The 13,913-nt window shown below is 34.7% G+C and overlaps 1 protein-coding gene across 3 annotated transcripts in view; it reads right to left on the minus strand.

Moving 5' to 3' along the window:
* Positions 1 to 13,913, minus strand: part of FSIP2 (fibrous sheath interacting protein 2) — a 74,999-nt gene that overhangs the window by 42,918 nt on the left and 18,168 nt on the right. For all 3 annotated transcript variants that reach the window (XM_077883302.1, XM_077883303.1, XM_077883301.1), the window contains 5 exons: positions 9,117 to 9,229; positions 8,331 to 8,373; positions 7,025 to 7,131; positions 4,496 to 4,559; positions 420 to 477 (listed from right to left, as the gene is read on the minus strand). In XM_077883302.1, coding sequence (XP_077739428.1) covers positions 420 to 477; positions 4,496 to 4,559; positions 7,025 to 7,131; positions 8,331 to 8,373; positions 9,117 to 9,229 — 385 coding nt within the window. The remainder of the gene's footprint in view (positions 1 to 419; positions 478 to 4,495; positions 4,560 to 7,024; positions 7,132 to 8,330; positions 8,374 to 9,116; positions 9,230 to 13,913) is intronic.

Raw genomic sequence — 13,913 nt, forward strand, 5'->3', positions numbered from 1 at the left:
TAATATTTGTAGTAACCTAACATACCATCCTTGGGAAGCCAATAATCGCAAACGGCCTAAGAAATGGTAAATATTTCAAAGGAGATAAGAACAAAGTAACAAGGTCCAAAACTCAGAAATTTCCTGAAGAGGAAGGATTATGGCAGGATATACTTGAATGTCGTATGAAGACTCTGAAGTGAAGGGGGAAGTGTAGAAACACAGTGGGGATAAGGAGACAGAGAAGGAAGACAAAAAACATTCCCTTTGTCTGCTTTACAATTTAAGCTTAGTGCTGAGAGTTTGCAAAAGACAGAAGTTTCACTAAATCCAAGTAGAACTAGTAGAGGAGTCCATGTAATCATTTGCTTTTGAATAGCACTCATGTAATTATTAAAGTATTAATTTATAATTACACATTAATTTTCTTAGATACTTACACATTTGAGAAAACACGGGAAGGGAAAGTACCCTGAGCTGTGGCATGAACTGGAGGTCCTATTTATTAGAAAAAGAAAATTGTAATTAGTTTGTATTCTTCCCCCCAGCAACTTGTAAAATGGAAATTAATATCCTCTAGTAGATCTTTATTCTTTGGTACTGCACCTTGTTTAAAAGCCTCCAGAGATTCTCCACAATGAAGCCCAAATTCCTTAGGAAGGCATAAAATATACCATACAATCTGATGTTCTCACTTACCTCTGCAGTGTCTACTCTGGCTGGTCTCTATATATTCATATATATTCTATGGTTCAGAGATCCCGAATGACATAATTTGCTGAATATGTCATATTTTCCATGTGTCTGGGCCTTTGTTTTTGCCATTCCCTTTGTTTGGAGCACCCTATGACTTCTTTTTTAACCACTCGTCTTTTAGGCTTCAGTTTGTGTTAATTCCACTAGAAACCTTTGCCAAAGTAAATAAATATCCTTCTGTAGTGAGCCTGAAGTATTCCACACATAGTTCTATTACAAAACTCATTACGTTATAACATGATTAAATGTTTACTCTTCTGTCTTCCTATGCCACAAATTTACCACTGTATCCTCAGCGCATAACACAGTAAGTATTCACTAACATTTGTCTGTTGAGTCCATTATTTAACACGTTCACCAAAATTTATTCATTGATTTGTCTGCCATTAATCTTCTCCTACTTGGGTATTACCTAACTTGCTCTGTATATAATCCAGCAAGATTCTATTACTGAGTTTTGTTAAATACTCTGGATTGAAGTGATAGAGGAAGTCTTTCTGTCCATCTCTACAGGCATACTGAATTGGTGTATGTCAATTATGCAAAAATGGACATGAATAAAAGTTTTAAACAAAAAGATTGTCCTAATTTCAGAAAGTAGTATTAGTGATTAGAACCAGTTCAAAGTCAAGTTTAGATGGTAACTCGTTTCTTCCAGTAAATGAGTAACCGGTAGGTTCTAGCAATGTGTATAAAAAGTCTTACTTAAATTGTGTGAACCTTTTTGAATTTGTTTTTGTAGATACTTTTTTTGTGTGTGTTCAGTTTGGTAGAAGTAACTGGAATTAGGAGAGCACGGATCTCTGAGATATTAAGTGTGAAGACAATACTATTATAAAAACAAAATACAAAAAGTTTTCTGTTTCCATTAGTATGCTGGAGTAGATATTTGAAAAATTTGCTTAGAATTCTATATAAAATATTAAAACTATCCTTTTAAAAGCAGCTAAGCTTTGAAACACAATAAAAAAAAAATCCTTGACAGTAAAAAGTCTGGAGTAACACAAATCTAAGCAAATTTTGAAGCTGATGCTTGCTCTATGAACATTGGCAATACCTGCAAACGAAATGGAGAATCAAAACTAAGTAAGAGCCTCTAAAAACATACTGGATGCTGGAGAGCTATACCTTTCATTGAAGAATTAAAAAAAAAAAAAAAAACTCATGCCACAGAGGTAGCAGCACACATAAACTATGTCTTGGCTTCAGCTGTGGATAGAGGAAGAAGAGGAAAAAATAAAAATATCTCTTAAGAGATAATCTGTGATTATGAATTCCTGTATGACTTTGAGGTTCAAATCTACTATATGGTCTTAAAACTCTAAGTGAGAATTTAAAATGAATCTGTATTTATGCCTCTTCCAGATGCCTAGCAGAAGCATATGGACATTTTTAAAACTGGTGTATTGAGGTATAATTGATATTCAAAAAACTGTACATATTTAATGTGTTGAATTTGAGTTCTATAGAGCAATACATACTATACAAACATAGAATTCCCAAGGATACATTTCTATCAAAAATGAGCTCACATAAAACAATGATGCCCCTTACAAACACACACACACACACACACACAAAGACAAATATGAAGAAACAAATCCCCATGACTGTTAGCAGCAAAACAAAACAAAACAAAATTAGAATTAGGCATTAATGATATCAGATATTTGAATTACCAAATAAGGAATATCTTATGAGTGCATTTATATATTTAAATATATAAAGAAGGGATTGGAGAACACAAGAATGGGACAAGAACTTGTCAAAAAAATCTAGTAAAATTTGAAAAATAACTTCAGAAATTATATATATATGTGTGTGTGTATATATATATGCATATATATAATTAATCAGTAAAATTTCAGAATGCATTGAATTGATAAAATAGTAGATTAGATAAACTGAAGAAAGATTTGGTGATTTGAAAGACAAATTTGAAGAAATTAACCAGAATGCAGCAGAGAAATGAAAAATCTAATTGTTAAAAGATGTAGAAGAAAAAACGGAGGTCTAACATATACGTAACTGGAATTTTAGAAGAAGATAATAAAGAAAGTGAGGAGAGGCAATACAGGAGAGAAAAATAGCTGAAACCTGTCCAGAACTGTTCATCATAGTAGTACTGCAGAAAAGCAAAAGTAAGACCTTCAAAGCAGACTGAAGTGTGTGTGGGTAGGGGAGAGGGAGAATTAGATTATTAGAGAAAAAGTAGAACATTAAGTAGAGCAATGTCTTTAAAGTACCAAGAAAAAAATAACTGCCCTTAAGAACTTATATACCCAGCCATAATTATGTCCTAGAACATGGTAAAATGGAACTTTATCAAATAAAATCTGACGATTTATTCCCAAAACACATTCACTGATGACATTTCTAAAGAATAGATTTACTTAGGGAAGAATGAAGGTGATTCTATAAAGTAGGAAATGCAAAAAGGAATGGTGAACAAAAAACTATTGGTAAACATGTACAAATATAAACAAAACCTGACTGTTCAAAAATCAGAACAATATTTAGCTGGTAAAAAATAATAAAAACTAAATTATTGGTTAAATATGAGATGGTGGTTTAGAAGTTAATTATTTTAACTTTGACTTTTACTTTATACATTCCAGAATTCGGATAATTGTCAAAAGGAATATACATAGCATACAGTTTCTAAAACAGTAGAGAGAAAAATGGATTAAAAATAAGTTTAATATTCTGAAACAAAGCAAGAAAGGAGAAATTAAAGCAAAATATAAAAAAGCATAACAAAGCAAAAGCACCAATAAGGCAGTAAAAATCTAACGGTTTAATTAACATAACTGTAAATAGCTTAAATTCAGTTAAAAGCAAATTTCCAATACACAATAAAAATAAAACAAGATGCAGGGGTAGAGTGTTTACAAAAGCCACATCTATACATAAAAAGATTCAAGACTGAAAGCTGATGTAGCTATAATAGTATCAGAACAGAGTAAATAAAATAAATATATTGAACATTTGAACAACACAATTCAACGTCTTGATTGAATGGAAATATTTAGAACATGGCACCACCAAATTGGTAATATTTATTGTTTTCAACCACACAGAACATATAATAAATTAATCAGAACATATAATAAATTGATCATGTGTGCTAAGCCAATAAAGCAATTTTGTAGATATTTCAAAAATCTGCTACCTTAAAGGCTATGTTGTCAGTCCACAAAACAATTAAGTACCTTCCTTATCAAAACTCTTCTTTTCATTATTGGCCTTTCCAGTGATTGGGCAGTGAATTTGGGTTACATGACATTCTCATTTTATAGGTGGAAAAAAAAACAAAGAACGGAAAATTAAATAACTTGGCCAGATGTAAATTTTTAGTTTTGGTGTGTGGATTCAACTTAAGTAATTGTGTCAGAATATATGTTCCTACTCATTATGCTGTACTGCCTTCCAATAATCTGACCCACATGCATAGGATATACGATAACTTTATGCCTGGAAGTTGGAAAATTCAGATAAGTAAATTTACAAGTAAAGTGTAAATTGTGAAAACAAAAAGAAACAAAATATGTAGTTTCACATCTAATTAGATATATGGTTTAAATTTTTTTCTCACTAAGAGAACCAGGACCAGGTTAAATATTTTGCTGGTGATTTGTACCAAACCTTCAAAGAATATTTAGCACCATACCAGGCATGAAGCAGGAGCTCAATAAATGTTAGTTGAAAAAATGAATTAAGAGATTACATGACTTACTCAATAGCTATTATTGATGTTTACCTGATTCACAGAGGTAGCTTGAGCTCTTGTTTAATCTTCCATTACAGTCAGCAGTTATCCCCTTCTGCATAATCCAAACAACAAACAAACATCCTCAAAGGATTTTTCTCCCCAGGATTTGAACATCAATAATTATTCTATATTTAAAATATAGAAACTTAAAATTTTGAGAACTCTTCTAAAATGTCAGTTTTTTTTTTAAATGCACACATTTTGTGATGTTTATGTTATATTTATTTACAGTATTTAAAAGTTCACTGTTGTATCATGGGAGGTCCATAAGACCGCCCACACATTTGGTGATATGCTTAGGCTCATAGGACTCAGAATATAGTTGTACTCACATCTAAGATTTATTACAGTAAAAGGATACACTATAGGATAAAGAAGGGGAGAAAAGACACAGGCTGAGTCTGGAAAAATCTATGCACAATTTTTCTTATATTCATTCCCTACTGTGAGAGAACACATGAGTATGCTCTTTTCTCTAGCAGTTGAAAAAAATATATACAGTAGGGGATCCCTGGGTGGCTCAGCGGTTTGGCGCCTGCCTTTGGCCCAGGGAGCGATCCTGGAGTCCCGGGATCAAGTCCCACGTCATCGGGCTCCCGGCATGGAGCCTGCTTCTCCCTCCTCCTGTGTCTCTGCCTCCCTCTCTCTCTCTATGTCTATCATAAATGAATAAATAAATCTTTAAGAAAAAAAAAATATATATATACAGTAGCATGTACAATGTTTATGTCCAGAGAAATCCATTAGAAACTCAGCACTCAAAGTTTTTATGGAAGGCTGGTCATGAGGACACCCTCTGCCTTAGTGCCTATCAAGATTCCAGCCTCCTAAAAAGAAATCAGATGTTCAGCAAAAATCACAGTATTTGCAATATAGTGCACCATCTATTCAGTGAGGGGACGTTCCATATCACTTGGGGACTGTTAGAAAAGCTAACTTCCCAGACACTAGCCAAGGGCAACCTTGAAAGCAGGCCCTTCTAAAGACAGCAGTCTCAAGCCTGCTACATTAACTCTTTCCTACACAGCAGTACTCACTGGCATCCTAAAATTAACTTTCTGTAGAATGCACTGATTAGTAAGTTCATCAACTCAATGGACAAAAGAATGGATGCATTGTTATTAGTATTATTTTTAACAAAGCTACAATAGGAGAAAGGTTTAAGTAGAGCTGAAGCAGAGAAGACGTGTTGTTCTCTAGACTTGTTCCGGAACTCAACCTGCTGAGGGAGGTAAATCCATGAAATAGGCTTATTTTTTTCCCCCCTCAGATCTGAGAGCTGAACATAGGCCCCTAGAAATACATTTTCCGACAGTGATAGGCTGTGCACAACATGTCAGAAGCAGAGTGTAATACTTAGCATAAGAAATGTGTGGGAAATATCAGAAAGGGAGACAGAACATAAAGACTCCTGACTCTGGGAAACGAACTAGGGGTGGTGGAAGGGGAGGAGGGCGGGGGGTGGGGGTGACTGTGTGACGGGCACTGAGGGGGGCACTTGACGGGATGAGCACTGGGTGTTATTCTGTATGTTGGTAAATTGAACACCAATAAAAAATTAATTTATTTAAAAAAAATAAAAAAAAATGGCCATGCTATTTCTCATAATAAATTAGGACTTGGTGGACATTTAGTATTCACTTGAGATCCACATGGGTGGCGAATGTATTAACCATAAAAGGTCAGTAATAAAATTTAGATACTGTTTTTACAAGAGGTTTGTTTGTTTAGTAAAGGACATAGCTTTTGCAATCTGTTGGGCAATACGAGGATTTTAAATGTTGAAGTTTAAGAAATTTCTTTTATTGACTCTTAGCCTACATAAAATGGATATCGATGTAGTAGAACACTGACCTGCAAAATATTTACAATAAGGCTGCGTGTCAGACAAGCATGTTGTGGTAAACATACGTCTTAGAAGTTATGCATAACAGAGTCTGTCAATTATCGTGCATTAGAAGAAACAGAAAATGATGCCACTTCCTACCCTATTCAAGTAGAATTCATTTGGAAAGAACCTAGCAAATTGCCATTTTCAAATCACGTGAACTCTGTAGCATAGTTAGACCAATTCATGCTGTGCTACTAATGGAATGGAATGATGTGGTCACAAAGTAGGCAACTCACAGAGAAAAAAATTCTCGTTTATATCACAATCTTTGAATCTTTGCTAGGAACTTTCCAATAGCAGGTGACTGATGGCCAGTCAAAAGCAAAAAGAGGACAGGTAGCATGGCTATCTCTGAACAATCCATCAGTCCTAGTCAAAGCCCAATCAAAGGCCAAATTAATACTTCCTCTAAGGGCTGTGGGTATGCACTGTGAGCGCCAATGTTGTAGCTTATGTTTAGGAAGATTATCCTAGGGCTATTAAAATTTTGTTATGGTATGGCTAATTTCAGGGAGTGAAGTGGTTGGTATGGTCACTTCATGACGAAAGGTTTTATACCAATGCTGATCATAAGACCGGATTTCATTTACTCTACTTGCATTTAGAGCAATAGAAATATTACATACCTCATCTTTTGGAGGATCCAAGTAAGACGGTGAAGATTTTGGACAATTTCTTGTGGGGGAAGTTTGAGGTGAAACAACTGAATTTTGAGCTGAGATGTGTACATTTCCTAGAGAAAGAAGAGATAACTTTACATATGAGAAGATCATATTTCTGGAACAAGGGTGAATGCCAATGAATAGATTTAATCTAGTGCTCTCTCGGCCGAGCTGCCGCAATCACTGAATTACCACAATTAATTAGGGGTATATTTGACTTAAAGAGAAGTATCTCCAAGAATAACCTTTTTAAATGTTCACTAACTACAAATTTCCAATGGTTCACTCTAGCCTTCAGAGACATGTCTGAAATCCTTGACCTCTGATCCTAATTTATTTACTATTAGGCCACTTAATCCCTTTAATGAAACATGGACTACTCCCAGGATTAGTTGTTTTCATTTCACTCAGTCTGCAGTGGTAAACCACCCACTACTTGGATAGGGGAAGAACCAAAGCTGTGTTTTGGGAAGATTGCTTTCACAGTAAAATTTATGGTGCATTAAAAAGAGGAGGAGTAGAATGGAGGAAGGTCACTCAAATAGTCAAGGATGAAAGAAACAAGGGTAGAAGCTGTGGGAATGAAAAAATAGGAAAGAGCAAAAGAAATTAAGGAGGTAAATTAGACAGAAAGTGGCAACTTTGGGATGCAAATACAAAAAAGAAGAGTCAAAGATAATTCATATTTTGTGCCTGGGTGAAAACACAAAGAGGACCAGGAAGATGATGAGTTTGATACTCTTTTGAATTTGAGGTGATCATTGGCCACTGGATGGGGGTGTCTAATATCTTCTGTATGTATACATAGGATATGCACGGAAGTATTTTTAGTGACTTTCAGGAGTCTCACAAGGCACAGAAAAATTTAGCCAATGTGTAGTGCACTGAAGAGGAGATGGGAAATAAGTTGTATTGTTTATGGAGAATTGATGGCAGTGGAGTATGAGGACCTTTCTGGAGATGGTTCTCTGTTCTAGAACTCTCTGAATTCCAGTAAATCAGTAATATGGTCTAGCAGTATAAACAGCCCCAGCATGGACCCTAATTTTTCCACAGATTACAAAATTCAAAAGTCATACTCAACAAGCAATCACTAAAATATATAACCCAATTATAATATCTATGTTCATAAATTATTTTGGAAAGTAAAGCATTGTATAGAATAATCATGGTTTTTATAATCATGTAAAACAACTTGAAAAGCTACATGATAAGACTATGATTATGAATTTAATAAAATAACAAGTATGATTGCTTTCTACTTTCTTACCTCTATCATCAAAATTACTTGATTTTTGAGTTATTTTCTCTTTCTATATGGTACATTAAAGAGAAAAACATTCATTAGTAACTACTTCTAAGAGAAATTTTGCCTCTATCAATCAACCAAATTTATAAAAATCCCCCCCCATTTATCCTCTTATCTTTTACATGCAAATTGTCTCCTTCTAGAAGATCTTACATAGGGATCTCAAACTTAACTAGTTTAAAATTGAGTTCAATATATAACAATGTACAAGTTGTTCCTTTTCTAGTATTCCATATTTTGTTTAAAGGTATAGTAATCCATTCAATAGTTGGTTCTAAAAAGTTAGAGTCATTCAATCTGTTTCAGGGAAATAAAATATAACCCATTCCAATCCAGCCTACAGCTTAGCAAACATTTTTCCAAAATCATTTCATTGTGATGACATTTTTCTGTGTCTGTCTGTCTCATCAGGTAATGGATCCTCAAGCAGAGTGATTATGTTTTATTCATCTTTTTATCTTATATGTCCCAACTTCCTTATTTCCCCTTCTTTCTGGTTTAGCACAGGGCTTGGCCAACAGTAGATGTTCAACAAATTGTAGCTCTTATTATTGCAATTACTAAATGTTTGGATTAGTTTCTGCTATATCACAAAGTGACTCAATATTCTAAAGGAAAGATCTGGCCTCATGAATAGATCCTAATATCCTTAGTCAGTCAGTATCATGCTAGTGAAGAAGATAGGTCATGGAAGTGAAAACTTAACTAGAAAATCACCATACAAAAGTTGGAGACAGAATTTTATACCTTTTGTCCAGTATCATTAACTTGTACATCTGACAGACCAGCTGGATTTGCTGTTTTTTTGTTAACAGTCTTTGAAGTACTTAGACATTGATAAATGACATTCGCTGTAGGTCCTAAAAGCGAGAGAGAAACACCATAGTTGTTTTTTTTTTTTAAAGCAACCTATTGAAGTGTAATTGAAATACAATAAACTATACTTATTTAAATTGAAAGTTTTCTTCAATTTTAAAATATATCTACAACTGTGGAACTATCACTGCAATCAAAATAACTTTTCTAATACCTTTATTTTTTTTCATCCACTGAGAAGTGTTTTATTATATGGATACATCACAATTTTTTATCTATTTACCTCTTGTTTGGGTTGTTTCCATTTTGGCCTCTCACAATAGATATTTATGAGCTTTCATGTACAAGTCATGTGTGGACATGTGTCTTCATTTCTGTTGGGTAAATATCTAGTAGTGGAATGACTGGATCATACTGTATGTGTAACTTTTGTTTTCCAAAATGGCTATACCTTTTGCACACCATTCGGCAATGCATTAGAGTTTCAATTCTTACGCATCATTGTCAACATTTAGTAAGCAAATAAATAAAATAGTAAAGATCAAAGAAAAAGAAAAAAGAGAGAAAATAATGAAACTAACAGCTGACTTTTTTTAAAAGTTCAAAATAAGTGATATCCAGATTGACCAGGAAAAAAGAGAGGATACAAGTTTTCAGCATCAAGAAAATTAGAGATAATAGCACAACAAAAGTCTATAGATAGTACTAAAAATAATAATAATATAAAAAAATGTATGGCAGTATGTTTAAAAATTTACATACAAAAGACAAATTCCTTGAGAAACACAAATTAATCTCATTCCTGAATAAATAGATGATATAAAGAACTACATATCTATTAAAGAAATTGAATGTGTTCCTAAAAAATTGTCCAGAAAGAAAACTCCAGGCTCAAATGATTTAATTTCTCTTTTATATGCCAAATATGTAAGGAAGAAAACACAAAAATTCCACACAGACTCTCCCAGAAAATTGAAGAGGAATGAACTCTTATCCCAAGTTATACTTTGAGATCAAGATCACTCTGATACTACGATCATTAAAAGACATTACAAGAAAAGAAAACCTCAGTCAACATCCTCCCATGAACAAAAATGCAAAAATTATAAATAAAATAAATTGAATTTAACAATATATGATAAAGATAGTGCATAATGAATGAGTAAGGTTAATCCTGAGAATGCAGGACTGGTTTAACATTTAACATTAAAAATAAGTCAAAATGATTAACAACATTAAAAGACAAAAAAATTGAGATGATCATCCCAAAGATGCAGAGAACACTGTATTCATATAAGAACAAATAGATAAATAAAACAGGAGACTGCCCACAAGTAGGTCTGTCTATCTACTTATCATTTATAAATGTTCACTTTATCTTTACAAAAATGCCAGTGAAACTGAATGTTGAAGCAATTGAACGTATACAAGATAAGCTTGAATAATCTTGTCTTCTCAGATAGCAAGGAAGCTATCAAAAATCATCAGAGTTATGTCACAAAGGGCTCAAGAGTCATCATCCTAAAGGGAGATCCCACTGGCTAAAGCTATCACAATTTCAGCATTAATACAATAACAGAATTATATTGAGGCACACTGAATTTATTTAAATCTGTAAATTCATACTGACATAAAACAAAGCTAATTGCTCATTGTTGGAGGATGCTACTGAAACAATTTACTACTCTGAAAACTGATAAATGATGGTAAAATATTAAGCATCGATTTGCTTTTCTCCACTATCCTGTACTACACCTAACCAAAGAGTAGTTAAGAGGAAGTTTATTTTATACAAGTATTCCAGTTAATCTATGAAGAATGAATGACAGAATTAAAATATCCCAGTTTGCAATCCCTAATTAATTCCTGGATCTAGGCCTTGAACATAAATGGCTGCTAACATTACAAAGAGAAAAAGGAGATGTTCTACGCCTCCTGATGGAAGGACTCACCACCATCTAGGAATCAGTATTGTCGGAGAAATTGAACCTGCAAAATGGCAGCATAAGAAGACCCCGATTTCATCTCCTCCCTGGACACAGGAAATCTCCAGCTACATCTAGAACAACTCTTTCTGAAGAAGACCTGAAAGCTAGCCCAACAGTTCCTCCACGACAAAAGATAAAAGGCCACACATGGGTTGGGAGGAGAGGCAGAGGCATGCTCCACCCGACACCCCCCATCCCCTACTCCAGTGCAACAACCCACAGGTGAGAGGGATTTCACAAATATGGAGCACATCCCTGAGTCTGAGCTCCCTACTAACCCTTGGGACCTGCACTAGATAGAGGAGCATCAGGAAAATTAGAAGTAACAGCACAACAGAAGTCTATAGGTAGTACTAAAAATAATAATGAACATTATAAAAAAAAAAGTATGGTGATTGGCTTTAAAAATTAACATGGCGTATGTCCAGGAGATTCAAAGAGCATTAGGAACTTGAGACTCTGTTCTTAAAGGGCTTGTGCACAGACTGCTTACCCTGGGACCCAGCACAAAAGCAGCAGGCTGAAGAGCACTTAGACCATACAGGAAGGAGTTCCCCCAGCTATTCTTATGGCACCTGCTGGAAGGGCAGAGGTCTGTTCCAATTCTCTCCAGGGAAGGAGGTGCTGGTTACTGCCATTTTACGCTCTCCGACATTGCTAAGTGCTGGTAATGCCAGATGCCATTTTTTGTAGTCTCTTTACCCTGCTAGTGCCACTCCGGTGGCCCTGCCCCACGAAAGCCAGTGGTTGGGCTTGCCTGCCCCCATGCCACCCTGTGGCCCTGCCAAAGCTAGCAGTATGCACCGTTCACAGGAGGTACCCTTTGAATGCCTGTCTCCAGAGGCCAAGGGGTCCTGCATTTTGGGGCCCCTGGGACTGAAACAGTCAGAGAGACAGTTCTTGGTGGGATGCTGCACAGATAACAGATGAAACACACCCCCAATCTTCTTGTGACCATGCCCGTAAGACTGGGAGAGCTGTTTTGCCTCAAACATAGAAGCAGAGAATCAAGCAAAATGAGGAAATGAGGAAATGTGTTCCAAACGAAAGAATAAGAAAAGCCTCCAAAAACAAAACCTTTAATGAAACAGACATAAGTAATTTATCTGATAAAGAGGCCAAAGTAATAGTCATAAAGATGCTCATGGATCTTGAGAGAAAGATGGATGAACACAGAAGGATCAACAAAGAGAGGGAAAATATAAGAAAGTACCAAACATAAGCCATAGAGCTGAAGAATACAATAGCTGAACTGAAGAAGACACTCGAGGGGTTCACAGCAGACTGGATGAACCAGAAGGAAGGGCTAGGGATCTAGAATACAGGGCAGCACCACTCACCCAGAGCAGAAAAAAAAAAAAGGATTTTTAAAAGATAGATTAAAAAAATTTATGGGTTGCTTAAGGGACCTGCTGAGACCCCGATTAGGCAAAAAAGAGAAACAAAAGGCATCAAAATTAGAAAAGAAGATGCAAAATTGTCACTATTTGTGAATAACATGATTTTATGTGTAGAAAAGGCATTATGCTAAGTGAAACAAGTCAGAGAAAGACAAATACAATATGATTTCACTTCATGTGTGGAATCTAAAAAATAAAACAAGTAAGCCCAAACCAAACTCACAGATGCAGAGAACAGATTAATCCTTGCCAGGGAGGGCAGGGTTGGGGGTGAGTGATTTAATATTTTGTTATGCTAAAGAATTGTTTGTGCCATGTGATAATGGTATTGTTACCCATTTAAAATATCTTTTAGTTACTATTTACATCTTGATGGGATGAGCTTTGGAACAACAAGGCAGCAGAGAAAGGTTGAGGACATTGACAAAATTATTCACGATTGGATGTCCAACTTGAATGATAGGCACATTAAAAACCAGGAACTGCTGGTTTTTATTTATGTTTGAAATGTTCCATAAGAAAAGCTAAAAAAAATAATTAACAACACTGGGAATATGTGCTCCAAATAAGACAAAAAATTAACATCAGCCATATTGAATTAAGAATTTCCATCATCAAAAGATAAAAAGAAAGAACAGAAAACAAAATCACAAATTAGAAGTTATTTATTATACTATATTTATGTATATAATAGAAAAATGTCTAATATAGCTTTAAATATCTTCCAAATCCATAGGAAAAAAGAAAACCCAGTAGGAAAAATGGACAAGAGATATGAAAAGATAACTTCTTAGTAGAGGAAACATGACCCAGAACTCGTGTATCTAGACATACAACCCCTGGAGAATCTCTTGTCTATGAGTATGAGGAGATTTTATATATATATGAGTATTCATATATATATATAATATATATGAACATACATATATGAATGTTCAGTGCAATATTGTTCAAATAACAGATACTTGCATCAATAGGAAAACAGATGTATGTGTAAATTGTGGTATATTCACACAATGGGATAGGATCAGTAGTGAAATGAAATAAAATGTCAGGCAGCCCAGAGATAAAACTTCTGAAATATAATGCTGAGTGTAAAAAGCAAGTCACCTAAGACTGGGAAGAACAGCATATAAGTCACATTAAAATAGTTTAATGGTATCTGTGTTTATATATATGTGTAGTTTAAGGATATACATTCACATTGTAAGTATATTGAAAAAATGATGGTTATAGCAATCACCAGATTTAGATAGTGTTTCTTTCTGTGGGAGAAGGAAGCCTGCTTAAAAGAAATTTGGCAGAAGCTATGAACTTACAGCTTAAGGAAAGTCAGGGAA

The sequence above is a fragment of the Canis aureus genome, chromosome 34, assembly GCF_053574225.1.
Source record: "Canis aureus isolate CA01 chromosome 34, VMU_Caureus_v.1.0, whole genome shotgun sequence".
In the NCBI taxonomy this organism is placed as follows: Eukaryota; Metazoa; Chordata; class Mammalia; order Carnivora; family Canidae; genus Canis; species Canis aureus.